At 44.5% G+C, this 24,655-nt stretch overlaps 10 protein-coding genes across 10 annotated transcripts; 4 read left to right on the top strand and 6 right to left on the bottom strand.

Moving 5' to 3' along the window:
* Positions 1–2,462: 2,462 nt before the first annotated feature.
* Positions 2,463–3,334, top strand: AKAW2_81405A (ankyrin repeat domain-containing protein; the record flags this gene model as incomplete). Its single annotated transcript, XM_041682532.1, has 2 exons — positions 2,463–2,776; positions 2,839–3,334. 2 exons carry the CDS (start codon positions 2,463–2,465, stop codon positions 3,332–3,334), a joined length of 810 nt encoding a protein of 269 aa, XP_041549366.1.
* A 2,511-nt stretch (positions 3,335–5,845) lies between these two features.
* AKAW2_81404A (uncharacterized protein) lies at positions 5,846–6,859 on the top strand (the record flags this gene model as incomplete). Its single annotated transcript, XM_041682531.1, has 1 exon — positions 5,846–6,859. The coding sequence occupies one exon, from the start codon at positions 5,846–5,848 to the stop codon at positions 6,857–6,859; it is 1,014 nt and encodes a 337-aa protein (XP_041549365.1).
* Positions 6,860–8,755: 1,896 nt separating this feature from the next.
* Positions 8,756–9,891, top strand: AKAW2_81403A (NAD(P)-dependent alcohol dehydrogenase; the record flags this gene model as incomplete). Its single annotated transcript, XM_041682530.1, has 2 exons — positions 8,756–8,932; positions 8,989–9,891. 2 exons carry the CDS (start codon positions 8,756–8,758, stop codon positions 9,889–9,891), a joined length of 1,080 nt encoding a protein of 359 aa, XP_041549364.1.
* A 388-nt stretch (positions 9,892–10,279) lies between these two features.
* On the bottom strand, positions 10,280–11,244 carry AKAW2_81402S (bZIP transcription factor; the record flags this gene model as incomplete). Its single annotated transcript, XM_041682529.1, has 2 exons — positions 10,280–11,049; positions 11,112–11,244. The coding sequence occupies 2 exons, from the start codon at positions 11,242–11,244 to the stop codon at positions 10,280–10,282; spliced, it is 903 nt and encodes a 300-aa protein (XP_041549363.1).
* A 1,307-nt stretch (positions 11,245–12,551) lies between these two features.
* AKAW2_81401S (uncharacterized protein) lies at positions 12,552–13,781 on the bottom strand (the record flags this gene model as incomplete). Its single annotated transcript, XM_041682528.1, has 4 exons — positions 12,552–12,555; positions 12,621–13,448; positions 13,508–13,655; positions 13,718–13,781. 4 exons carry the CDS (start codon positions 13,779–13,781, stop codon positions 12,552–12,554), a joined length of 1,044 nt encoding a protein of 347 aa, XP_041549362.1.
* A 743-nt stretch (positions 13,782–14,524) lies between these two features.
* AKAW2_81400A (MFS transporter) lies at positions 14,525–16,066 on the top strand (the record flags this gene model as incomplete). Its single annotated transcript, XM_041682527.1, has 1 exon — positions 14,525–16,066. One exon carries the CDS (start codon positions 14,525–14,527, stop codon positions 16,064–16,066), a length of 1,542 nt encoding a protein of 513 aa, XP_041549361.1.
* Positions 16,067–17,121: 1,055 nt separating this feature from the next.
* Positions 17,122–18,180, bottom strand: AKAW2_81399S (uncharacterized protein; the record flags this gene model as incomplete). Its single annotated transcript, XM_041682526.1, has 2 exons — positions 17,122–17,942; positions 18,021–18,180. 2 exons carry the CDS (start codon positions 18,178–18,180, stop codon positions 17,122–17,124), a joined length of 981 nt encoding a protein of 326 aa, XP_041549360.1.
* A 250-nt stretch (positions 18,181–18,430) lies between these two features.
* On the bottom strand, positions 18,431–19,500 carry AKAW2_81398S (uncharacterized protein; the record flags this gene model as incomplete). The annotated part of the gene is made up of 3 exons (XM_041682525.1): positions 18,431–18,593; positions 18,648–18,810; positions 18,885–19,500. 3 exons carry the CDS (start codon positions 19,498–19,500, stop codon positions 18,431–18,433), a joined length of 942 nt encoding a protein of 313 aa, XP_041549359.1.
* Positions 19,501–20,038: 538 nt separating this feature from the next.
* On the bottom strand, positions 20,039–20,853 carry AKAW2_81397S (glutathione S-transferase family protein; the record flags this gene model as incomplete). The annotated part of the gene is made up of 2 exons (XM_041682524.1): positions 20,039–20,662; positions 20,797–20,853. 2 exons carry the CDS (start codon positions 20,851–20,853, stop codon positions 20,039–20,041), a joined length of 681 nt encoding a protein of 226 aa, XP_041549358.1.
* Positions 20,854–23,105: 2,252 nt separating this feature from the next.
* AKAW2_81396S (zinc-binding alcohol dehydrogenase family protein) lies at positions 23,106–24,361 on the bottom strand (the record flags this gene model as incomplete). Its single annotated transcript, XM_041682523.1, has 4 exons — positions 23,106–23,311; positions 23,363–23,919; positions 23,980–24,096; positions 24,147–24,361. The coding sequence occupies 4 exons, from the start codon at positions 24,359–24,361 to the stop codon at positions 23,106–23,108; spliced, it is 1,095 nt and encodes a 364-aa protein (XP_041549357.1).
* Positions 24,362–24,655: the final 294 nt, after the last annotated feature.

Here is a 24,655-nt window from a genome sequence, read left to right as displayed (position 1 = left end):
AAACCCTAAACCCTAAACCCTAAAAACCCTAAACCCTAAAACCCTAAAACCCTAAAACCCTAAAACCCTAAAACCCTAAAACCCTAAAACCCTAAAACCCTAAAACCCTAAAACCCTAATAAACCCTAAGCTAAGAAGCTACTCTTTATCCAAATATTATTATAATTTATAAAGATTTATAAGATAGAAAAAGAAGATTTAATAATATTTTTTAAGAATAAATTTAATAATTATAATTAATTTATAATAAATTATCTATCTGTATAAATAATCAAAGAAAATAAAAAATAAAAAAAATTTAATTAATATAATATTATTTTACCTCCTAACATATATTAATATAAATATAATCTATTTATATATATTAGAAATATTTAATAATAATAAATTTTTATTAGAGACATCTTTTAATTTTATTTATAAATAAGATTTTATAGTATCTAATAACTGTTATATAAAATATTTTTAATATAATAAATATTTAGATTTTACCAAGTAATGTAAATAGAAGTTTTATAAAAATATTTTATAATTATTATAATAATATTATTAATAAAATCTGTAAAAATACTTTATAAATCTTAATAAAATACTGTTCAAGTCTTTATATTTATAATTAATAAAAAATATAAATTTCTAGATAAATTAAATAAGTAGAGTAATATAGAATATTATAATTAAATAATATAAATAATTTATAGTATTTAAATTTATTATAAATACTTAGAAGCCTTTTTAAATTTATAAAAAAATAATAAATTTATTTATTAATATATAAAATAGTTTTCAGAGAGATTTACCAGCCTGAAAAAGTAATTTAAAAGATATTTATAAATTATAAATAATATATAATTAAAATAGAACTGTAAATATATATATTTATTCTTACTTTAAATTATAAAAATAATTTTTTTTATAAACTCAATTTTTGCTATTATCTAAGATAATATTAGATTAAATAAATTAAAATAAAATAAAATATACTGTTTTTTTTTCTAACTATTTTTAAAATCAAGAAAATTAGTCTTATATCAATTATCTAAAAAGATATAAATAATTAGAATAAATAATTATTAATTTGAATATATCTTACCTGTATTAAAGTCTAATAAAATATAGTAGATAAATATTAGTATTAAAAATAATTAAAATAATTAATTATCCTATTTTTAATTATTCTGTAGTTAAATATAAGAAAATCTTATATCTAATTATTAACCTGACAGCAGGTATAAATTTTTCTATTAACCTACCCTACCCTGGCCGTTAACCACTCTAACTGTAACCTACCCTTAACTGTACAGTTAAGAGGATTCTTATACCTTAATTTAACCGTCAGGTTACGGTTAAGGTTAGGTTAAGGTATAACAGTCAGGTATAACCACTCTAGAGTAATATTTATAATTATAATATTTATTTTTATAATACTTAATAGATTTAATTAGATTTAATATTTATAGAAAAGTATATTAATCTAATTTTAATTTTTATTATATATATTAATCTGCTTAAATTTCTGTTACATATACTAATTAAATTTAAAAATATATATTATTATTTTTAAATACTTATAACTCCATAGAACAATTAAATAAAGAAATAAAAATTATATTATTATATTCCCCGTGGAAAGTCTTATTAAATAATATTATTTAGAAATTTATCAGATATTGTTTGACTATTGTCCCGTTGTGACAATTTCCCTACTAGACTCCATATGACTGGTACGCAGTGGTAAGCCCCCGCCATTTCCTTGACTCCGGTCAACTGTTATCATTGAGCAAGCGTATTGTACGACAAACATGGGATAGTGAATCCAGCAGGTGCGAGGCGAAAATGAAAGTAAGACAAGTGGAGGCAGTAAGTCCCTCATTTCTTGTGTCTTCTCCTCCTTCCTCTTAGATTTACACTCAAGAGCCATACTCTTCGGGTTACCATGCGACATACGCGCTACGGTAACAAGGTGCTCCAAATCCTCTATTCGGGGTACGCTAGAAAATCCTCACCAACGATTTGAGAAGAGGAGCTGTCCATGGGAAATTGACCTATGCCAAGCATCCATGAGAGCAGAGGTATCTGTCCTGCAATGACTTACTTTGGTAACGGTGGGGCGACCGCAGATTAAAGCCAAGCCCGTAGCCCTGAGGGTGGGCCACAGGTCAGGGGAATAGCAGATGCAAGCGAAGTGACAACTGAGGGTCTCAAGGCGTATGTCCTAGCAGTCGGCGGTATTCTTTGACACAGCGACTTCGGGCTTGTCCGGTGCCATCAATACCTGAGTTCTACCCAGTTGGGCTTTACTGCATTTGGTGCTTGCAGCTGCTCTCCGCCCCACTCCCGCTACCGCCTGCCCGGAGGCATAAACCCCAAAGATCCTTCATTGCTATCCGTGTTACAAACCGAACCTGCTTTTTACTGCCCTCGCACATATCATTTCCATCTCATCTCTATACACACCCAACATGGCCCCCGGTGAGGCTTTCGTCGAAGCCTTTCATGATGCCTGCTTCGATGGTGACTTGCTGAAGACTCAGGAGGCCCTCGACAATGGACAGCTCAGTGCTGAGGACCTCAGCGAAGGACTCAATCTCGCAACCGCTGAGGCTCACGCAGATATAGTGACTGCACTATTTGATGCTGGGGCTCGAATGACAGCCGATTCACCGAGTTTCCTTATTGGTGACAATGGCCGGCAACACCCGAGCATCGTTCGTTACTATCTCGACCATGGTCTCGATCCGAATTGCAGCGTCTCTAATGGCGAGCCACTTCTACGGTATGTTCTGTCAGGCTTGCTATTCACATCTACGGGACCCATCACTGACCACTACGTAATAGGTTCATGAAAGACACTAAGTGTGCCGAAGAATTGCTCTCACGGGGTGCCGACCCCAACCGTTGTGGTCCTAAGGGAGTCAGTCCACTTGCTTGTGCTCTTGGGAGCATCAGTGAAGAAGATACGGCTCTATTTGAGGCCCTTCTTTCAAACGGGGCCAGGCTGGAATCCACTCTTTTCTTCCATGCTATCCGACCGGGCGAGTCTCGGGGAGAGTTTAAGACAAAACTACTCCTCTCCAAGGGTCTTGATCCTAATACCTCATCACCGGAGTGGGGTACCCCACTTCACCGTGCTGTTTATTTGGCTAGGAGGAGCATTGTCAAGGTCCTATTAGATGCAGGAGCCGACAAGACCGCGCGATCTGATTGCAGACAATTCCATAATCAAAGCCCTGCCGAAGTAGCTGAGTGGACGATTCAACGTTACCCTAACTCTCCTGAGTTGTGTTCCTCACTCGAAAATATTCTCGAGCTTCTTCAATCCCACGAGCGCTAGAATACAACTTCCAATTTCACTTTGTTCCCTTATATCCCATCAAGCTTTATAAGAGAGGAAAGTTGTACACCACGATGGAAACCCTACCTGGCCTGGTCAGGGCTATGGAATTCTCGACAACACATCCCACCGGCCCTTCAATCCCCTACAATCCTAGTAACTAGTATTTTGGGCGGAGCGCAATGGCACCTTTGCCAGCCGCGAGTAACCTTCACCGACCAAATGTATGGTTCGCGTTCTTAGCTTGGGGTCTCAATATCCACATTGTACTCTACCATGGTTCATCAATTGGGTCCCCTATACCATGACAATTGTACGGATCTTTACTAGCGCACCTGGCCCTGGGGTTCTGGCGCTGTGACCAACACGGAATGTTGCCGAGCTGACGGGGATTACTCGAGATGGTATGTTGACCCCGTAAACCATCACTCAAGCAAGGTTTCGTTAACATAGTAGTGTGCAGAATCCCTTGTCTTTGCTCTGCGGATGCGATACGTATATGAGCATGTGTTGTCGTAAGGGACTTCATTATCTCAGGACAAAGATATCGGTAACCATAGAGCGGACCAAAAGCTTTTGCGAAAGTGAAATACTTTAGAAAATTATTGGTTGTCTAGGATGATGCCAGGCAACACACACACGATCAAACCAAACTGAGGGAGTTCTTGGGGGTATGCATTGATTTCGATATAGCTTGCCTTTGGACATAATCATGTGTTCGGACTCCGATGTCAAGTCATGCACTTATTCTTTCCTCACCTGTTCCCAGTGCAAGTGCCAGGTTCTAGTACTATTTTGAATAGAGAAAAAGCGGTCATAACCCCAGTTACTCAGTATCAAATCCACATCAAGTTATACTGTTATAGTGTTATGTTTGATAGCTCATCTTTCTCATACCAGCAATAAGCCTGATCGTGATGACTCAAAAAAATGTTCTAGTATCAAAATTTTAAGTCAATGGTTTTCCTTCAGTCGTTAATCTCTGATTTAACTAATGCTAGGGTTTGCTTCCAAGAGTGAAATATCCAGACTGTGATAGGATAACTGAGTAACCGAGTCATTGGGGCTATGACCATCGATATAATGTATTACGATAATCATAAATTATAAGATTATTAATAGCTGTTCTAGTTTGATGAAATAAATATAAGATAAAAGATTGTAATTAATACACTACTGATTTCTCAAGAATCAGTATCTTGTATCGATATAAGATATCAATATTATTATCATATAAATTGTGATAGATTCCGTTGGCTTCGTGGGTTGGAGGCCAACGGGGTGACCTATTCTAGTGTTTGATAGACTCGTGAGGCCATCGACAGTGATCCTACCCTTTTCCGCCGTGTGCAACATGATAGCCGAGCTGGTTAAGCTACTGATCCTCAAAGGATCAGTCTTTTCTGTGGATATAGGCTACCTTTGTCGCTACTAGACTAATCTACAGCGTTTCGTGTTTGATTCCTTACCTAGTAGACAGGTTTTCTACCCTGACAAGTAGACCCTATCACAAATATATTTAAGGAAACTGAGAGTTGCTTACGACTTGTATTGGAGAAATATATTTATAGCATATGTTAAAGAAAAAAAAATTTTGCTTGAATCAGAAAATATAATGATAAATTTAGAAAGAAGGTTGATAAACAACTTGAACTTAATAGACAAACTTAACGATTAAATGAAAATTGTAGGCCTCGAATAGACTGACTGAGGATTATCTTGGCACGAGCTGAGCCGGGCGATCCTAGCCCCTGAGCTTTTTGGGCGAGCGCTGCCATGTCTACGTATAGATGGTTTTAACTAAACATATCAATACTGCTGGATAGATGTTACCAGTATACTTAGTGTTAAACGCAAAGATATATATTCAAGCTTGATATGAAGGAAGCCTAGTGATTTTTGTTGAATTAATATAATTTACAGAGCTGCTGGCCGAGCGCCTTCCCTTGGTTCTTTGCTGGTAACTGTATGTCATTCATCATTCCAATTCTGGCTAGTGCCATAAGCAATCTTTAGTGGCAAATACCAGCGTGTTTGACAATTCCTTCATGACAAACATTCTTTCATGACAAACTAATGTATAAAGCACAACAATAGCCTACGTTTTCGAACTAGGCAAAAAGAGAACTCCGTCCTTGAATGTTCTCTCAACATTTTTATGATCAAAAATGCCTTCGTCCCTGTCGACTTTTGAAATAGCCCCTAATGGGATCGTCGAAAATGAAGAATGTCAAAAGCATTCCCTCAATTCAAAGCATGAATCGAATGATACCAGTCCACCTGATGGAGGGATTCGAGCTTGGCTTCAGGTGGTCGGCTCTTTTTTCTTGTTCTTCAATACATGGTGAGTATTAATCTGATTCTCGAGAAGAAAGCCCTAGTAGAACTGATAGTAACAGGGGTATTATCAATTCATACGGTGTTTTCGAGACATTCTATGAAGAAAATCTGCTTCGGGGTACCTCTTCTTCAACAATTTCATGGGTTGGGTCTTTGCAGTCATTTATCATTATGTTTCTGGGGGTTTTGACTGGGCCCATCTATGACGCTGGTTTCGTGATGCCTTTATTATATACCGGCTCATTTCTTGTTGTGTTTGGTCACATGATGCTCAGTCTTTGTCAAAGTTTTTGGCAAGTTCTTCTAGCGCAGTCATTCTGCGTTGGTATCGGAGCTGGCCTTCTCTTCGTTCCGAGCATTGCGATCCTCTCCACTTACTTCACAACGAAGCTCCCTTTCGTGGTAGGAATAGCCGCATCGGGATCGAGTATTGGTGGTGTCGTTTACCCGATCATGATACATATTCTGCAAAATGAAGTTGGATTTGCGTGGTCCGTCCGCATTGCTGGCTTTGTCGCTCTCTTTGGGCTAGCTATCTCGTGCCTAGTGCTGAGAGTACGCGCACTTCCTGCTGCCCGCCGCAAGCTTGTCGACTGGCAAGCGTTCCGTGAAACACCTTATGCACTGTTCAATATCGGCATGTTCTTGTGCTTCATGGGACTCTACACCCCCTACTATTATATCCAGTCTGTCGCTAATAGCGAGCATATAACCTCCGCGAATTTGGCATTCTATCTCCTGCCGATTGTGAACGCAACTTCGACTTTGGGACGTTTGGGCATTGGTTACCTTTCCCAGATGGCCGGGCCACTCAACATTCTCGTTCCATGCGCTTTGGCGTCTGGAATTCTTGTCCTCTGCTTAATCGTTGGTGTATCGCAGGCTTCCATGTTGGCAATCTCTGCCTTGTACGGCTTTTTCTCTGGATCGCTTGTTTCACTCATGGGTCCCATCCTTGTGATCCTTTCCCCCCATCGTGGTGTGATTGGTACTAGGATCGGAATGTGTTTCACTCTTTTGGGTATTGCCTTGTTGATTGGAACCCCAATCGCCGGCTCTATTCTTGACTCCCATGGTGCAAATATGGTTTGGGTTTACAGCGGTGTCTTGACACTGGCTGGTGGCTTCGCGATAGCGATTAGTCGTATGAGTCAATCGTCTTGGAAGCTCTTTGCGAAAATTTGAGTCGGGCGCTGCAACTACTGGGTAATGTGACGCTTCGCATGCGATATTTGGTGGTCGGTACAGTTAGGTTCCACTGAATTTCGCACCCCAGGCCCCCCTTCCCCCTATGAGTACATAATATCCTGCCCTCAAAAAAGCTATCTCATGAGTGGAAAAATGACAATCGTAGCCCTAGGTAGACAGAGAACATGTAACAAGGAGGTTCTACGCTCATAGGACTATCTAAGTTCATTATTTGGGGCGGAATTACAGTCTCATCCTGACCTGCTTAATCTAGCCTATCGTAAGCCATATCAGGGGGTAGGAAAATATTATGGGAGGTATGGGCTGGGGTGTGCGAAAATCAGTGGAATGTCACTGTATTACGCTGACCCCCTCACCTCCATATCGACCTGCAAATTCAGACTGGCCGCATCGGTCACTATGGCCCGGCGCTGAATAACGTACTAACGGTAAAGCAGGTATGCAGCTTATGGACCAAAGAAATGGTCGATTCGAATGGTTCAATTGGGGTAGTAAACAACTAGGAACATGCAGTGGAACGAGGTAGGATGGTGAAGTCGAGGGGGTGGCTCTCCCGGAGGTGAGGAAGGCGCCCCTGCCGCCAGGGCCGGAACAAAGTGGGTCCGAAGACCCACTAAACACCCCAACAGCGCTTACCTTACTAACTGTAAAAGGTTAAGGCCACTGAAATCTTAAAAGACTGAACCGCAGCCGTATTACTACTAGCGAGGAATAGCGCTTACATATCTAGCCCGTTATGGAAGGGTATGCCAAGATATTTTACAACGCCAATTTTTGCGGATTGGGGTTTGAATTTCGTCTTCCTAACCTTAAAAAATAATTTCTCGGACAGTATGTAAAGTTCGGTTTCCATGAATTCGGAGCAGGATCTAACCTTTTTCAAGTATGTGTACCAAGTTGTTGTTGGGGCAGTTTGGACCCAGTATGCGCAAAATATGATATCTCCCTCATATTCGTTGTTGCTTCGGGTATTAGCTTTGGTATCATGCCCACCGTCTGTACAGCTAGCATTACCCAACCCGATTGTCAAGTCAGGTGTGTGGCACTGGCCTGCAAAGTTCTTCTTCCGCCGAACCCACTAATTTGCGAAGGACGCCGCATTATTATGATGGACCAAAGGATCATTACCACGCCCGGGAGGCTACGGATACTGTAAGTTATAGACAGGATGATCGAGAAGATTCGGTCGGCACGTGCGAAGCCAGCTCCGTATCCAGTCGTCCGGAGGCAGTTGCTAATATAGCAACTAGTATAGAAGCTAGAGCAATAATTGGCTCTGCCCCTAAAAAGATTTTAGAGTGAAAAACTGTGACTGACACATTTAACTCCGAAATCGAACTTGGTGGTCAATTCTCGCAGCAATAGTGGGTTTATCATACATTACCCTCGTAAGTATTCAAGCAGGCAGCCCTGCATGCTTGATTGGCGCTAAATAATCCGGGAGGTCGGCTAATCATCCGCATGCTCCACGCCCGTCGACAAGTGTACAATCTCTGCGTCAATTAAACTTGGCAAATTCAGATAATGCTCCATGATTTCTTGGCCCACCAGCAAGCTTTCTGGATTACTATTCTATACGTTAGCTCATTTGTGGCGATAAAATCGAAGCCTTTTAGTGTTCTGAGGGGCCCATTCCACTTGGAGATCGTTCGATGACGCGCTAGCCTGAGTAGGCATCAGTGGATTGGAAACCGCTGACCGGGTCGGCAATAAGGATCAGAGCACGATGACGATGACAAGTTGAACCCGTGTCGAGCTGATGTCAACCTAATGACTTGGATGCATAGTGATTATAACATAAAGTAGCTGTCTCGCCTGTAGCTTAGATGCGTGGAAAACTTCCTTACACCTACCCTTGTCTTATCGTCCGTGATGTCTGAATCAACCCCAATGTTTGAGAAATGGATGGGCCTCGACAAAGAATCAGCTCGGGGCCAAATGGTTTGGCAATCCTTCGAGCCAAAGACGTGGGAAGAATCGGACTTGGAAATTCGCATCACTCACTGCGGTGTCTGCGCTTCCGATATTTGTGTGTTGCGAAGCGGATGGGTAAGTTACGCTACATGGCCATAATTCCGGGATAGTCTGCTCACGTACTCGGATAGCGTCCAACTCCATACCCGTGTTGTGTTGGCCACGAAATTGTGGGCACTGTCGTTCGAGTCGGATCGCAAGTGAAAGGACTTCAAATCGGCGACCGAGTGGGTGTCGGCCCCCAGAGCGATTCATGCCGCGGTCGTGTGGACGGCCATTGTGTTGAATGCAGTACTGGAAATGAGAAATACTGTACCAAGTTGTGGACAGGTACATATGCAGGTCGTTATCTTGACGGGACCATGTCCTATGGCGGATATTCGCTGTACAATCGGGTCCCTGCCCACTTCGCAGTCAAGATCCCGGAAAAGATTTCTTCTGCTGCTGCTGCCCCGATGCTGTGTGCTGGGGCAACAGTTTATGCACCACTTAAGCAGTATGGTTGTGGACCAGGAAAGAAGATTGGTATTATAGGAGTCGGGGGGCTGGGGCATTTCGGTATCTTGTTTGCAAAAGCATTGGGCGCAGATTGGGTCTCTGCCTTCTCACGCAAGGCTTCAAAGCGCGATGATGCACTGAAATTGGGAGCCGACACTTACATTGCGACGTCTGAAGATGCAGGCTGGGTGACCCAGCACTCAGGTTCCTTGGATATCATCGTTTCGACTGTTTCGTCCAACACGTTTCCGATTACAGACTACTTGAAACTTTTGAGACCTAATGGTACTTTTGTGCAAGTGGGAAATCCGGAGGATGGCCCTTTCACATTCCCTGCAGGGGCGTTGATTGGCTCGGGTCTTAGGTTTTGTGGTTCGAAAATTGGGAACCCCAATGAATTGCGTGAGATGTTTGCGCTGGCAGCGGAGAAGAATGTCGAGCCGTGGACTGAAGAACGACCAATGAAAGAAGCAAATCAGGCCATTCTCGATATGGACCAGGGTAAGGCTCGGTATCGCTATGTTTTGGTGAACTGAGCTTACTGGGTTGATGTTTCCTCTCAATGCTCTGGCATGGTCTATCTACTTCACAACCTCTACCGGGTGATGGCTCTCGAGCGCATATCGTGGAGTTCCATTATTCTAGAGCTGTTCATCTGAAGTGATTAGCTTGTGAGTGGTATAGTCTCCTCAGGTCATTAGATTTCAAATGCATTCTATCTCAAAATCAATGAGGTCACCGTCCACACAAAGTCTCTCCATGTTATATAACGGTGCTTGCTAATAGTAGTTTTTCAATGGTGTATACTTCATTTGGGATGGAACACATATAGGTAGGCATATCAGACTATCCCTATGAGCTTCGAACGATGGATTATATCGGAACGCTATTCTATAGACAAACCATAGTAGACTAAAAAACAGGTCACCGAAATAGGAGCAATTTTTCACCTCGCTGGGCACGCCACCTATTGGTGGATCTGAACAACTCGGGGCAGTCTTGGACCGCCCAACCCCACTTTCTGACAAAGGCTTCCGACATCTCCCAGTTTGCTATATCCCAAGGCGGACCCCAGACTAGCAATGCTGGGTCGTTCTCATCAGGATTCCAGAAGCCCATGACATCAATGTAAAGCCGTTCATCATCATAATTATTGCCAGCAAAGATCAATCGATCGCGCATTCTAGGATGAGGGAAGAAGTCTAACCAAGGGTGATGTGGCACAGCACGCTGTATGGCAGTGGGCTGTAGGTAGTTTGGAACAGGTCGGTTGAAAGCCTTTGGCTCAAACGTGCAAAATGGAGACACTGCATCAGGGTGCATCCATCCCTTGACATCCATACCAAGCGCATTCATGTTTTCAGCGAATGCATTGTATACGTTAAGTTTGACCAACGTGAGTAAGTGGTCAACTTGTGGGGTACCTTGCACATAGTCACGACGCACAGTCAATGCAAATTGGTAGGCGCGCCTTCTCTCGCAGGGAGGCGCCAGGCGGCAATGAATTTCCCCTTCATGTTCCTTAGTTTGAGAGGAATTATTGAAGAGGTAAAACGATTGAGCCGGTTTATGAACATCCGGTGCTGTATCGCTCTCACTTCTGAATTCCTGTTCGTCGCCACCCCCAAGGGTGCCGATGACCTTCCAGCGCTTAGGAGGAGTAGGGCCATGATTGTTTTGAGCCTTCCTCTTGCCTATAGATAGTTAATCATCACTGAGTGTGTCATACATTCTCCTGTAAGAAGAAGAAGCTTACGATAAGCACGCTGGTTGACACGATTCTGTATCCTACGCCTCTCAGCCCTTATGTCCCAGTGCAAAAGCTCGTCCCTATCACGCTTTTCTCTTGTCATTCGTACAAGAGTTTGTTGAGCACCATTTTCTGACATGGTGTAGTATATATTAATAGATCTTGGTAAAAGGTGGGATGAAAGGAGAGGAGAAGGGCGGGTTATGGCAGTGGCCGTGCGCAGCAATTCGCCTCCTTGGCGACGATCGCTTACGGCGCTAACCAGAAACGGTAACCACCGAGTGGCGGAATTACTGGGTGCGAACGTTCCAGGCCGAAAATATGTATGCAAAAGGTCAGCATCGGTCAGCACCACTACTAAGACCATGCTATCTCCGTTGCTTCGGGCCAAGGCGGTCAGGTTGACTTTGTAGAATAGGCAAAATAGTCATTAAATCGGGCCTTATTCCATCTACATCTAATAATGCATACCCAATACCAATAAACTATGTAATGCACAGCCCGTTATTATCTTTGTAAAAGTTTGAAAATAACTTGCGTCGGCCCTTAGCTTTCTCTTCTACATTTTATACGAGTTTTATTCCGACAATCCTCCCCCCTCATTCAGGGCGTGACCTGGCCAGAAATACTCTCTAATATCAGCGTCATTAATCTGCCTATTTCACTATTCAGTCGACTACAGATGCTATCGTAAGGATTTCCGTAGCAAGTATTTATAGTACAGATCTACATACCTCTTATCATTATTATGGAGGTCCGACAATGCTTTGGGCTATACATTATAATATTCTCGGCTTTACCACTGATTTTGGGGGTGCTGTCAGCAATTTCCAGGTAGGAGATCCTGTATACATCTCAAACATTATTTATCGTGTCTAAGTGGTCACAGAGCCTTGCACATTTTTGCTTTTGACGTGGGGCTAGACCGGGGGTGAAGGGGGCGTTCTTGGACGGCTATCAAAATAAAATTCGCTTTACACCCTCAATTGCTCCTATTAGATATGTTTTACCCATCCAGGCGAATATAGAGGTTTTTTGGAGTGTAGATTGCTCGATTTACTAGCCGTGATTTGTGATATCAGCTGAAATTCATGATTCTCGTGGCTTTATAGTTCCTACTTTATAGAAGACGTTCCTTGGTGTTCTAGACAAAGCCTTGCTTAACTCGTGGATAGGTTCCCTGCGTGACCCAAGCGGTAGATAGAATACGTCAGGTGTCAAATTGCTGGTTATAAAGAGAAACGGTTTCTCAAAGGGCAGTACTGCATGCCGTTAGTCGGGACCTGTCATTTACAAGGGCAAATGATAGTCATGATCTTAGGTTAAAATGGAACTGCAGAAAATTTCATTGCGCGGATTGAGTTCCCCGAATTCTCGAGCCAAGTACACCTGTCGCATGTCTAGATAAGATACCCTGCATGCAGGTCGAATGAAGCATTGTCAATTTTACCTAAATAGTTTGCCCGTCAATTTCGAATCGTATTCTACCTGTTCATACTAGGCGGACGAGCTCACTCTTCTGTCTCTTTTAGAGGAGCCGTATCCACATACAGATAGGGCACCATACTCTTCGGGTGACGGTCGCCCTGGATGTCCGCTGAGAACGCAACTCTGTTTACTGCCTCCATATCATCTTCGGTAAGCTCAACACGAAGACTACCGATGTTTTCGTCCAGATTTTGGGACTTCGTAGTGCCGGGTATTGGGATGATTCTGTCATATAGTGCAGATATCCAGGCCAAAGTAAGTTGACCGACAGAGCATTGCTTCTTCAGGGCCAACTCCTCGATTTCTCTTACGATAGCCAGGTTTTTGTCGAAGTTTTCTTTCGAGAATCGGGGTAAGATGCGACGACGATCATTTTCATCAAGATCATCTGGCCTCTGCAGCTTGCCAGTTAAGAACCCACGGCTGAATGGTGAATAGGGAATAACTGCAACCCCAAGCTCACGGCATGCATCCATCAGACCATTCTTCAAGCTGTCAATGGCGAAAGGAGACAGCTCAATCTGCACGGCTGCAATAGGATGAATGCGATGGGCGCGTCGTAGAGTGTCAGCAGAGCATTCACTCAGTCCAAGATACTTAACCAGGCCTTCATCCACCAATTTAGCCATTGCGGCAACGGTAATTTCAATCGGTTGAATGGGATCAATCCGATGGCAATAGTATAGATCGATCGGATCGCCTTCCTTCAACCCAAGTCGGTCACGGCTTTTCAGACACGCCTCACGCACATATTCTGGGCTGTTGTGGATGGATGATGGCTGGCCGGGGTGTTGTTTGATGCCAAATTTGGTCGCAAGGAAAATATCATTGCGCTTGCCGCTTCGGCGGAACCACCTGCCAAGGGAATGTTTTCATTAACGGCATGTCGCGAGAGCGTCGTGATCCAAGCTTACTTAGCGAGGATGTCTTCATTGTCAGCATAGACATCAGCTGAGTCCCAAAAAGTAACGCCCTTCGCGAGGGCGTAGTCCAGGAAGTTCAGACGATCTTCATCGGGCAGCCTCTTGTCGTAGAACATAGACAAACCCATCAAGCCAAGACCTAGGGACTCAATTATGTTGGTCTGGGATATTATTCCAGCAATGTTCAAGGTCTATACGCACCTTGTGCAGATACGAGTGGCCCATTCTCTCCTAGCTGTCTTGTCGATAGCATGGCCATGTTCATGTATTGGGTAGCTGGGAGCCTGGAAGGGTGTGGGTAGATCACGGAAGTGAGATGATTGATGCTTGACTTAAATATGTGTAGAGAACTTGGAATTTAAACCTTTCCGAGTTTCTAATATCATGAAAGCTCTCTGAAATCCGCTCTCTGAAACCTGTACTCCTTCGTCATTGACCCGCATGGCCCGTCCTTCAAATATTAGACGGCGAAAGCTGAGTGATTACTTGACTAGCCGAATTGGGTAAGGTTGCAGATTTAGCTCTCAAGTGAACCACAGAAATTGCTTCTATTCATTGAGGGAGTGGAGATGCGACAATCTAGAGAACTCTGAATACGGTAGGAGTCCTGCTACCCCTGCTACCCGATACGAAAAATATTTGAAAGGTTTCCCTAGGCAGAGAGCCATTTTTGGCGTTAGCACTAACCACGCCCATCTCAAAAACTCCAACTGGCGTAAAGACTGGTAGCAAACAGTCGCTTATGGCACTAGCCGAAAATTCTAAACCAGTTATGTTACTTTTCTATCGTTTAGTGCAGTGCTCTTTTTGCTCTGACCGCCGCATTATGGGCATGTCCATACGTCCCCACTTCCCGATGATGGGGAAGAAAATATATATTGGAATACAATGCGTTAGAGGGTATGTTGCGAGATTCTTATGGGCCATCTGCCCCTTTCCCTGTGCCAGAATCCTCACTTATAGCATTTTTCTAAACTCTGAATAGTGAGTGCTTCACAGGACAGCGCGATGCAACTCCGACACAATTGTCTTGGTACATGGAGCGGTATGTGGCACTTCCTTGTGCTGGGCACCAGCGACTCCGACAAATTTTCTGGAGACGTCAACCACCTTTGGCCGGGAAACGGCACTCATGATGACCCGTATATTATATCATGGGATGAAAATGATGCATTAAATGCCCGCAATTATGGTGCTGGGAGAAAAGGCATCATTATAGCTATTTCGGGCATGTCAACCCTCTCAGTAGCTTTTGCATCGAGTGCTTATTCGGGAGATTTGTCTGCCATTTGTCATTATTTTGGAGTTTCTGATGAGGCTACGACACTGGGATTATCGCTTTATGTCCTGGGGTTCGCGATAGGGCCGCTACTATGGGCCCCACTGAGTGAGGCGTTTGGCAGGAGAATCATGTTCTTAACCACCTTCAGCCTTTTCGCCATCTTGAATATTGCGGCAGCCGTTTCAGCTAATTTCGCTTCGCTGATCGTTCTCAGAGCTTTGGCCGGAACGTTCGGCGCTGCACCTCTTACTAACTCTGGAGGGGTTGTGGCTGATCTATACGATGCGGAAACGAGAGGGCTTGCCGCGGTCTTTTATTCATGCGCCACCTTCCTTGAGCCTGTCCTTGGTCCAATCGCAGGGGGATTCCTTGGGGAGACTCAAGGCTGGAGATGGATCGAGGGCTTGCTGGCATTCTACTCTGGAATTATGTTAATCCTCGGTATCGTTGCTGTTCCCGAAACCTTCAGTATCGTTATTCTTCGGCGACGAGCCGCTATGCTCTCGATGCAGACGGGAAATTTTTATGTTACAAGTGATGATCATCGCAACCCTCCAGGGTCTCTAATAAGGAGATTTCAAGAAGCGACGAGCCGTCCTTTGCGCCTGCTCTACAAAGAGCCTTTAGTGATTGTCCTCGCGCTCTACATGTCTTTCATCTACGGCACCACCTATCTATTGCTAGCAGCACTACCTATCGTTTTCCAGCAAGTCCGCGGATGGAGCCCAGGGGTGGGTGACCTTCCATTCATTTCCATTGCGATAGGCATGTGTTTTGCTACAGTTTTCATGGTCTTCATCAACCGTCAATACGCAAGAAAATTCAGAGCATCCCAGAGTGGCCAGCGCCCCCCAGAAGCACGCCTGCTTTCGGCCCAAGTTGGGGCAGTTTTCATTCCCAGCGGTCTCTTTCTTTTTGCATGGACCAATTCTCCCTCGGTGCATTGGGCTGTTTGTATGGTGGGAATCGCTATGTTTGGATTTGGCAATATCTGTGTTTCATTAGCATTGGTCAACTATCTCGTCGATAGCTATGTGGCATATTCGGCCTCAGCCCTTGCCGCTGCGACGGTAATGCGATCACTTTGTGGGGCGGTGTTTCCGCTTTTCACAACGTATATGTACGAAAGGTTAGGGATTCACTGGGCAAGCAGTGTACCGGGCTTTCTGTCTCTGGCTTGTCTTCCAGCTGCATTCATATTATCCAAGTATGGACCCCAGATACGCCAACGCTCCAAGTTTGCTATCGCGATGAGCGAAGAGAAGTAGCATTCATAGAATATTAACATGTGTTGCACAATAACATCCTCGTGGCGTCTTTCTACAATAAAGGAAAGGTTTATCCAAAACTCAACAGATAAAAAATGAAGCATATTATGACATCACCCCAATTTAGGACTGCAGTATATCACGGCACCACTCAAAATTATCTGGGATTTTCGTTAGTCAGCTAAAGCAGACATGTCCGTTTTCGACCTAGAACGTGATATAGCATTGCTGTAAGTATTAGTTAAACATTTTTTTAAATCCAGTTTAATAGTATATATACCAGTGAGGCTAAGGTAACAGGGACAGGAAAGTGATCCTAGGGTTTGACAATCATATACAAAGTAATAATAAGTATTATAGAGTAGTAAGATCAGGAGTGAGCATACTTTAATACTAATATTTGTTATTGCCTGATGGCCGATATTGCCCGCTGTAGTGGCGAGCCGCTACTTTCAACACTGTCCTCGACTCCTCATGAGTAGGAGGGACTGATGAATCAGAAAGAATTGGCTTGAAAGCATTGAATGGAGTTGTTGTCAATAAGATTATGCTAATATAAGTTACTGATAAATTATTCTATATAATCAAATCTAATGTGCTACTGTTACATAAGCTAACTTGATTGCAGTTCATATTATTTACTGTGCTGCTTATTATTCTAATCCTCAGCAGCGGTACTCTTCTGAGCTTCTCTCCCCCTACCTGCAAAGTTTGTACCCACGAAAATGTAATAAATAATACCAATATCAAGAAATATATTTCTCTTTTACCAGAAAAGAAATTATCAGATGAGGCACTAGATAAACTTATATACTCTCAGATATTGGCAAAGAGTATATTAGTATAAACAGCAAAAATCGCATATTTCTTTGTTTTTATCTTGTTTTAATATCTAATAAAAGATCACGATTGTATAAATAGTGGAAACCTGATTTTTAGAACAGTTATAAGAAGACATCAGTGGCTTTTTAAATAGTATAGTAAATATACTAGACAGCAACTTGCTAATCTTCTGCTATAAGAGATCTCCAGTTGACACCATCATGGCCGTTTAATCAAGCGGGTGATCCCAGATGCTCCTCAACCTCATGGACGCGCGGGTTAGCTCCACCATTCGCTGCGGGATAGCTCTGGAAGGACAGGGCAGGTTCGCCTCTTTGTGCGCGCCAGTAGTTTGTCGATTGAAGCAAGCTACGACTGCCACGAACAACCCAAGGCCACTTCTGCACAAATGCTTCGGTCACCTCCCAACCGTGCGGATCCCATGGCTCTCCCCATACAATCACATCACCGTGCCCGCTGCTTACGACTTGTAAACCTCGCATATCGCGACAAAGCTGCGCTGCATTATACGTAGTCTCAAGTTGACGCAGTAGATTATCACGAAGTTCGGCCACAGGTAAGAGGTCAATCCATGGATGATGGTGGACATTGCGTTGCAGAGCGGTGGGTTGCAGACTGGCTGGGAAGGCGTGGAAGTACGACTCGCTGATACTCAGTGATGTGAGCGAGGATCGAGCGCTAGGTGCCATGCGCTCTGATGTGTATCCAAGAAGTTTTGCATTAACCACTAGGGATCGTGTAATATTGAACTGGACGAGGCCTGGGAGAGGTTCGGTGTCCAGGCATCTTTGCTCATAGCGCTGTGATATCCATGACGAGAACTGATTGATGAACTGCTCCGTCTCCATGGAATCTGGCTGACAAGCCGTAAAGGAGACTATCTTGTCTAGTAGCGGAGAGCGACTGTTCTGCACCAATTGATCTTGCCTAAGCAGATTAAGCTGCGGGTTATTTAGGATGGTGTTTCCTGAATCGTGGCGTGCTGGCCTGCATGGTGCGGAATATACCAGGAGTTTAGGCTTTTTCCGCTGCCCTTTCGATTGCCGCAAGAGTTGGTGCTGTATGTTAGTGATGTCTCCGTCTAGCAGTCACTGGTGTGGGGTCGACATACGCCTGGCTCTTTGATTGACCCGATCTTGCAACTTTTTCCTCTCCTTAGGGTCAGTTATGCCTGTCCAATCATCTCTGTCGCCAGCTTGCAGCTGCTGAGGCATGAACTGCAGTGGAATTTGCTGCGCAGACATCGTTAATCTGAAGGCTGTACTTCCCATGATAGAAGGAAGTTACTGGTTGCATCATGCAGAAGATCTGCAAAAAGGGATGATTTGTAATACATGGTGCCGACGGGCGTGATGTCATTAGTTCCTATCCTACCCGGAGATAAACATAATAGAAGACTATCTATATACACATCCTGACAGAATAACTTGACAATTTAGGGTCGAGTGTAAAGAAATGAAAATTAGACGATAATTTCAAAGATATGATATATATTACTCCAGGAAATGCCTGGTTCGCGAACTAGTTTCTATATCCGAGCTCCTGATCCGCACGATGAAGTTCGTCTACAGCGTGAGATAAGAAAAATGTTCTCAGGTCTGTAGCTTGTACACTCTCGTAACGATCATTATCTAGTGTATCACCCAATTGGGTTTCAGGCTGAACGCACCAGTATGCAAAACATCTGTAATAAAAGATGAGTGTTGAGCAGGCGGAACCGCTTCAGTCAATTACTTACTTTGGTGCCCAGCTCATCACATCACTGGGACTTTTTCTGAACGAGTCCAGTACCGTCGCGTGTAGCTCTTCGATAGATCCCCGGTTCACAAGGTTGAGTGGGGCAGTATAGACATCGTCAAAGCAGCCTTTGATCTCAAGGATAGTTTTGCGGTCACCGCGGACTATACTGGTAAGCAGAGCTCATAAGACGTAAGACAAAAGCAATTGTCGTAGGCTGGCAATCGTTCAGACTTACATCTCAGTACTCCAACTGCACTTTTATCCAATGCAACCGCCGCTGTGTAAGCAGCTGCGGTCTCATAGGTTGTTAGATCCCATGTCTCCTCGCCCGTGCCCCAGAAAGAGATTGAACGGGTAGTGCGATCCCAACATCCAAAGAACTCGCTCCAGAACGTCTCCATCAAGCCACCTGTTAGGATATGGACTCCTGCAACTGTTTCTTTTGTGGCTAGGAGATACTCCCTAATAATCCGCGCCGAATCTTTCGGAAAAATAGCATTGGCCGGTATGTTCGTGTAATCCACAGCGAAGTCACCAGCAATGTACCGAGGGACATTCAATTCTTCACAAGCGTCTATCAGGACCTTTTGTCCCCGTACCATCACTTCCGGGCTGCCAAAATAGCAGCAAATAACCACGTTGGCTCCCTTAACAAACAAACGCGCTGCAGCCCTGTCATCGAATTCGCCTTTGATTACCTCGACATTCCTTGCCAGCAGAAGAGAATGCGGCAGCTTCTCTGGACTCCGACAGTAGCCTCGGATATATACGTCAGGATACGCCTGCAGCGATCTGGCTATACACTGCGCAAATTTTCCCGTCAGCCCAGCGATAGCTACTGTGGTAGGCATTTTAATTGAGCACGGACAGATAGGAAACGTCGAAGAAAATTGACAAGGAGGGAGAAATGTGAACGAGTCACGGATAGATCGAGCTTTATATATCTTGGAATTTGTTACGTTTACGTTAGTTACGAGAAAAGAGGTGGATACTCCCCCCTGAAAGGAATCTGGTATTTGTCATCGAGTATATCGGCTGATAAATCGGCGTGCGCAAATCCCTGATCAACGAGCCAATTGTCTCTCCTGTCAGTATGTGGGTGTCCATATCTCTTCATATCTGCTTCAAGGCAGCCTTAATGATCCTCTCTTGCTTACAGTAAAATCTACTACACTGATGTACTAGGGAATACTTCAAGTTCTTAGGAGAGAGATTCTACTTTGGCCTGGCGTAAAACCTCAACACAACTGATGCAATTTATCTCGAAAAGCCTAACCAAGCAAATGTGCACTTCTATGTCCTAGTTCGATACAACTTTTACAGTTTCGCCATAGCTATTCATAGACACAGGAAAGTAGTCCGCCTTCAGCCGATACACATCCTTACCAGCTACTGAGCCTCCACTCCTGGTGAGACGAGCCGCTTCTCAAGGAAATTCGGCTCCCCAAATGCTTGCTTGACCCCCTCTCGTCCGATGACTCGCAAGTACCATTGGACTGTCGAAGGATACTGGCACTGCAAATCCGCATCTACAACCTGTCCATAGCCCCAGACCATCGCCGCTGCAACAGAAAGATCAGCCATGCTAAGGTCACCTGATGCCACAAATTCGCGGCCTTGAAGGTGTGCCTCCAGGACACTGAGGGAGACTTCCAGCCGGGAATAGGACCTCAATTCTAGCGCTTCATCAAACCCTGCCATGCCATAACGCCATAGAACCATATTTTGCAACGGTTCGAATAGCTCATGATCAGCAAATTCAGTCCACTGACGAATCAGAGCTCGCTCATCCACGGAGGAGCCTAGGAGCTGAACGCTCGCGGGACCACTTTCAGCGACATATTGCAGAATGGCATCGGATTCGAAGAGACTCAGGCCGGTAACACTTCTGAATGCCGGTACCTTGCCTAGTGGGAAGTCAAGTAAGAACTCGGGCGACTTGTTTGTCTTGGTCATGATGAATTCCGGGGCAATATCCACCGTACGCCCATTCAAAGCTGCAGCTGCTTGAACCTAAGTCTTCTATTAGATCACCAGTTCTATGTTGTGTAAGGCATGTATGAGGCATAGATACTTTCATCACCCGAGGATTGAACGGGTATGTGTAGATCGTTCCAATAGAAGCCATTGGTGATACTTCAGCTAACTTTGCCGGTCTGCGAATTGAACTTGGGACAGTGAGTCTTGACGTTGATCTCGGCCATGGATGCTACTTCCTTATAAGTTGCTTCTTCTAAGCTGCTGAATAATGCAATAGCTACTTCTCAGTGTTTCATAATTACAGGACAAATGCAGAACTTCGAAATGCTGAATTTTGAAATGGGGAAGTTCGATTTTTAATCCCTTCTATTGGCCGAAACATCATCTTTTTGTCGGATCATATTACTGTGGCGCTTGAAGGCAGTAGTTGACAGAACACTTCAGAATGATAGGCTCGCCGCTGTGGATACGCCATGACCAACATTGTAGGACCATGGATCCTACCCGAATTTCGCTAGTGCTAAATAGGTAGCATTACTTTTGGTTCGTTTGTCAGTAACTTGCATTAGCGCCAAACCTAATTTTGGAGCCATAATGTAAGTCGTCCTTCGTGTCAATAGTTGGTAATAGAGTAAGTTCCATTTCCCCTCAGTATCTGGTTCTGAAAGTCAAGAATCCTCACTGCGCTATTTTTCCGATATATTCGCCGGAAGAAGTACCAAAACAAGTGAAATATCTGGTAAGGTTGTGTTGCGTTCCCGTAATATCTTCTCTACAGCAAAGCAGGACCTCATTCGGGACTAGTACAGCTTCCCATACGATTGAATAAGTGTGGACAAACCCAGTGGGACAGGATGAGGTTCTACTGAGACTGGGAACAACAGGAGCCATACTCACTGGTTATTGCCAGTATAGTATATCCTTTCTATTTCTAGATTGTTGTTTTCTTTCGACGTTCACCATTGGTGCCCCATGGAACTACCGTGCTAGTCATTCCACTATTATCTCTGTACTGGTCTTCCGTTGAGAGCCGTTAGGAGGTTGGCAGTTGCGCACTAGTCTAGGAATGTTTGACTACTAATTTTCCTGACTATCTACCAGATGATCGGCGGAGAGCACACCAAGCAGAGGTTTGATCTCCTTGCGACACGCACTACGGCCCACCAGAATGTCCAATGCTCACAATCCTCGCCTCCTCTCAAGCAGCATCTAACGGTCCGTGGCTCCCTGACCAGAATTTCCTCTGTATGACAACGAAAATCCCCCCCCGGCGCCCACCCAAAAGAAGGTAGGTAAGAAGATACGCTATTATTAACAGGGTCCCTTCTGACGTGAGGTTCCGCAATAGATCACCCCAACGGAGTTACCTTATCACCGCCACCTACTATCGGGTCTGGTTCTCTGTCGGGGGTAAATGGAACTTAACACCGTTGCTTACTCTGTGTCCTTCGTTTAGTTGCCTCTGTATGTTTTGAAGCGTCTCTGCTTCCAGAACTCGGCCCAATCGAACGCTACTGCTGGAGTGGAGACGATCAGTGCTCCCGGACTTTAGATCAAGAAGAATTTATCGAAATTCTTGGTTGTCTATTTTGCCACCTAAGCTGTTCTTCTACGCACATATTTTACGTCTAGTGTAACGGCTCGTCCCCGGCCCATGCCTGAAGTAACCTGTTTCCAACATACGCTTAATACGTAGTTTAATTACTGACCGGTCAGATTGTGCTTAGTCCATACCGAAAGGAGTGATGGATCTGAGGCCTTGTAAGAGTAGACGGTATAATGTTCTCGTTCTTTGTACCGCAAGCAATAGCCGTATAGAATACTAACTTACCAGACAAGGCCGCCTGACCCTTCGGATTCCAGTTGTGGTTTCTACGTTTTCACGTAAAGGATACGAAATTCATGTCCAGATGATTTGTGATAGCGACCACAACAATAGAAAGAAAGAAAGGAAGCAAGGAAGGAAGGGAAAGAAAGCAATAAAAGGAAATGCTATATACCTCTTACCATCCTCGGCGATGTTGAGTCCTCACACGTCGTCAGCAATGTGTTTGCTTTTGGACAATTTACTCCGAACTCGCGGCTGATATCTTGCTACCTGATAGTATATCCAGAACAAGGAAATTTTCGCTGACCTTCAAAACCAATTCACACAGATGTCTCACGACAGCATCAATAACAGTGTGTGCTGGCTTAGATTTACTGGCTGCAGCTCGCTCGTATATTTATAACTGGCTTTTCGGGAAATAAGCATAGAGCTGGAGGTGGAGGATGTGCCTCCACGAAATATCAATCTGAAGTTCTGATAAAAGTAACTAACGCCTACTAAGACAGTTATCACACTTGTTTGCTGGCTTGAACATCACTGACACTGGCGGAGACAACAGCGGTATAAAAAACAAAAAGAGAGCGGATGAACACCCGTATTCAGCATAATTTTAATGACGTCGCATCATCAATATCAGCATCAATGAAACTACAGCGTAATAACAATCTTCTTCGCCGACACCCCGGCTTTCTGAGAATCAAGCCCATTTTGGATATTTCCTAGTCCATGCCCAACTACCACTGGGTCAGGCTTGGCCTTCAACTTCCCAGTGGCCAGGGCATGGGGCACGAAGGCTCCCCAGATGGCCTCCCCAATCCTCTCATTTGGGGGATATGCGATCCCGTAGGAGGTTACTAAGACGTTACTTTACGTATATCAAGGACCGGGTAGAAAAGTGCACATACCATACTTCGGGTGGAAAAAGACGGTAGGTGTATAACACGGGTGCACGCTGACCGCCGGGATGCGCTTCTGAAGCCGCTCGGCTATAGCAGCAAGCCGAGTGAAGCTTTTATCCTCGCCGATAGCATCGTATACACCACATAGATCCACGTGTCTTAGTCTGGTCACTATATCCATGACGACAGTCGGTGACCGATAATCAAATGCGTCATCTGCCCCCAGAGACCTTACAAACTCATAATTGGTGTGAGACGCGGTGGTAACGACGTGCAAGCCAGAGGCAACCGCCAGCTGAATGACTGTTGCGCCTACAGAAGATGCACCACCCCAGACCAGTAGAGTCTTTCCCCGTGACTCTGGAGTATCTGATGGCAAGGGAAGGTTGAGATATTCCGGAACATATAAGCCTGCAGCGCTGGTGGAAATTGCTAGTGGCAGGACTGCGCCTTGTTCGAAGCTTATGTGGAATGGGATAGGTGCCGCGAGAGTCTGTGAAGCCAGGGAGAACAGCTGGTATGCTGCGTGAGCGGAATTTCCAGATCTGGGGCTATGTAGGTGTCTGTTAGAGTAAGTTATTAGATGCTCTTTGGTTAGAATATCAGTCCAAAGTTACACCTACGCGATCACACGCTGGCCTCTGTGGAACTGGGTGACACCTTCACCAATGTCCACGACTATACCCGCTGCATCTCTTCCCAGAATAAAAGGAAATGTGTTCAGGTAAAGACTTGACTCTCTGTTTTCAGGTCAGGGCGAAATCTTGACGAACAGGCCACTGAAACTTACTGGATCTTCCAGTCTACAGGGTTCTTGCAGAGGTCACTACTTGTTAGCTGGAAACCGATCGGGTTAAACGGCATATTAAAGCGGTCACTTACAACCGCGACAGCATGGTTTCTGATAAGAATCTCCCCCTTTCCGGGCTTATAGAGGGGGGCTTCGCCGAGTGTGAAGGGTTTGGATCTGGCAGCAATCATCCAGGCAGCACGATCCTGACTCATGTTGGGACCGAACAAACTCGTGTAAGAGGATTGAGATTTCAGGGAAGCTCAACTCCTAGGGTCCTGACGGGAGAAGAGGACGGAGCAAGTCAGCATATTATTTATTATGCTTGGGCGGGTCGCTCGGATGTTCAGTTACCTGGCAGGCTCCGTCCGATTCTGTTTAATTGGCACATCTACTCTTTGAGTGCTGACCACGGGTACCAGACTAGCGCCACAATTTTACACTAAAACAACAATACTGGTAGCGAGGCTTCCATGACAACTAATACAACGTTTTATCATACAGTGGAG

Source organism: Aspergillus luchuensis, chromosome 8 (assembly GCF_016861625.1).
Source record: "Aspergillus luchuensis IFO 4308 DNA, chromosome 8, nearly complete sequence".
Lineage (NCBI taxonomy): Eukaryota > Fungi > Ascomycota > Eurotiomycetes > Eurotiales > Aspergillaceae > Aspergillus > Aspergillus luchuensis.
The sequence above is the reverse complement of the archived record's forward strand: the minus strand, read 5'-3'. Positions and strand labels throughout refer to the sequence as shown.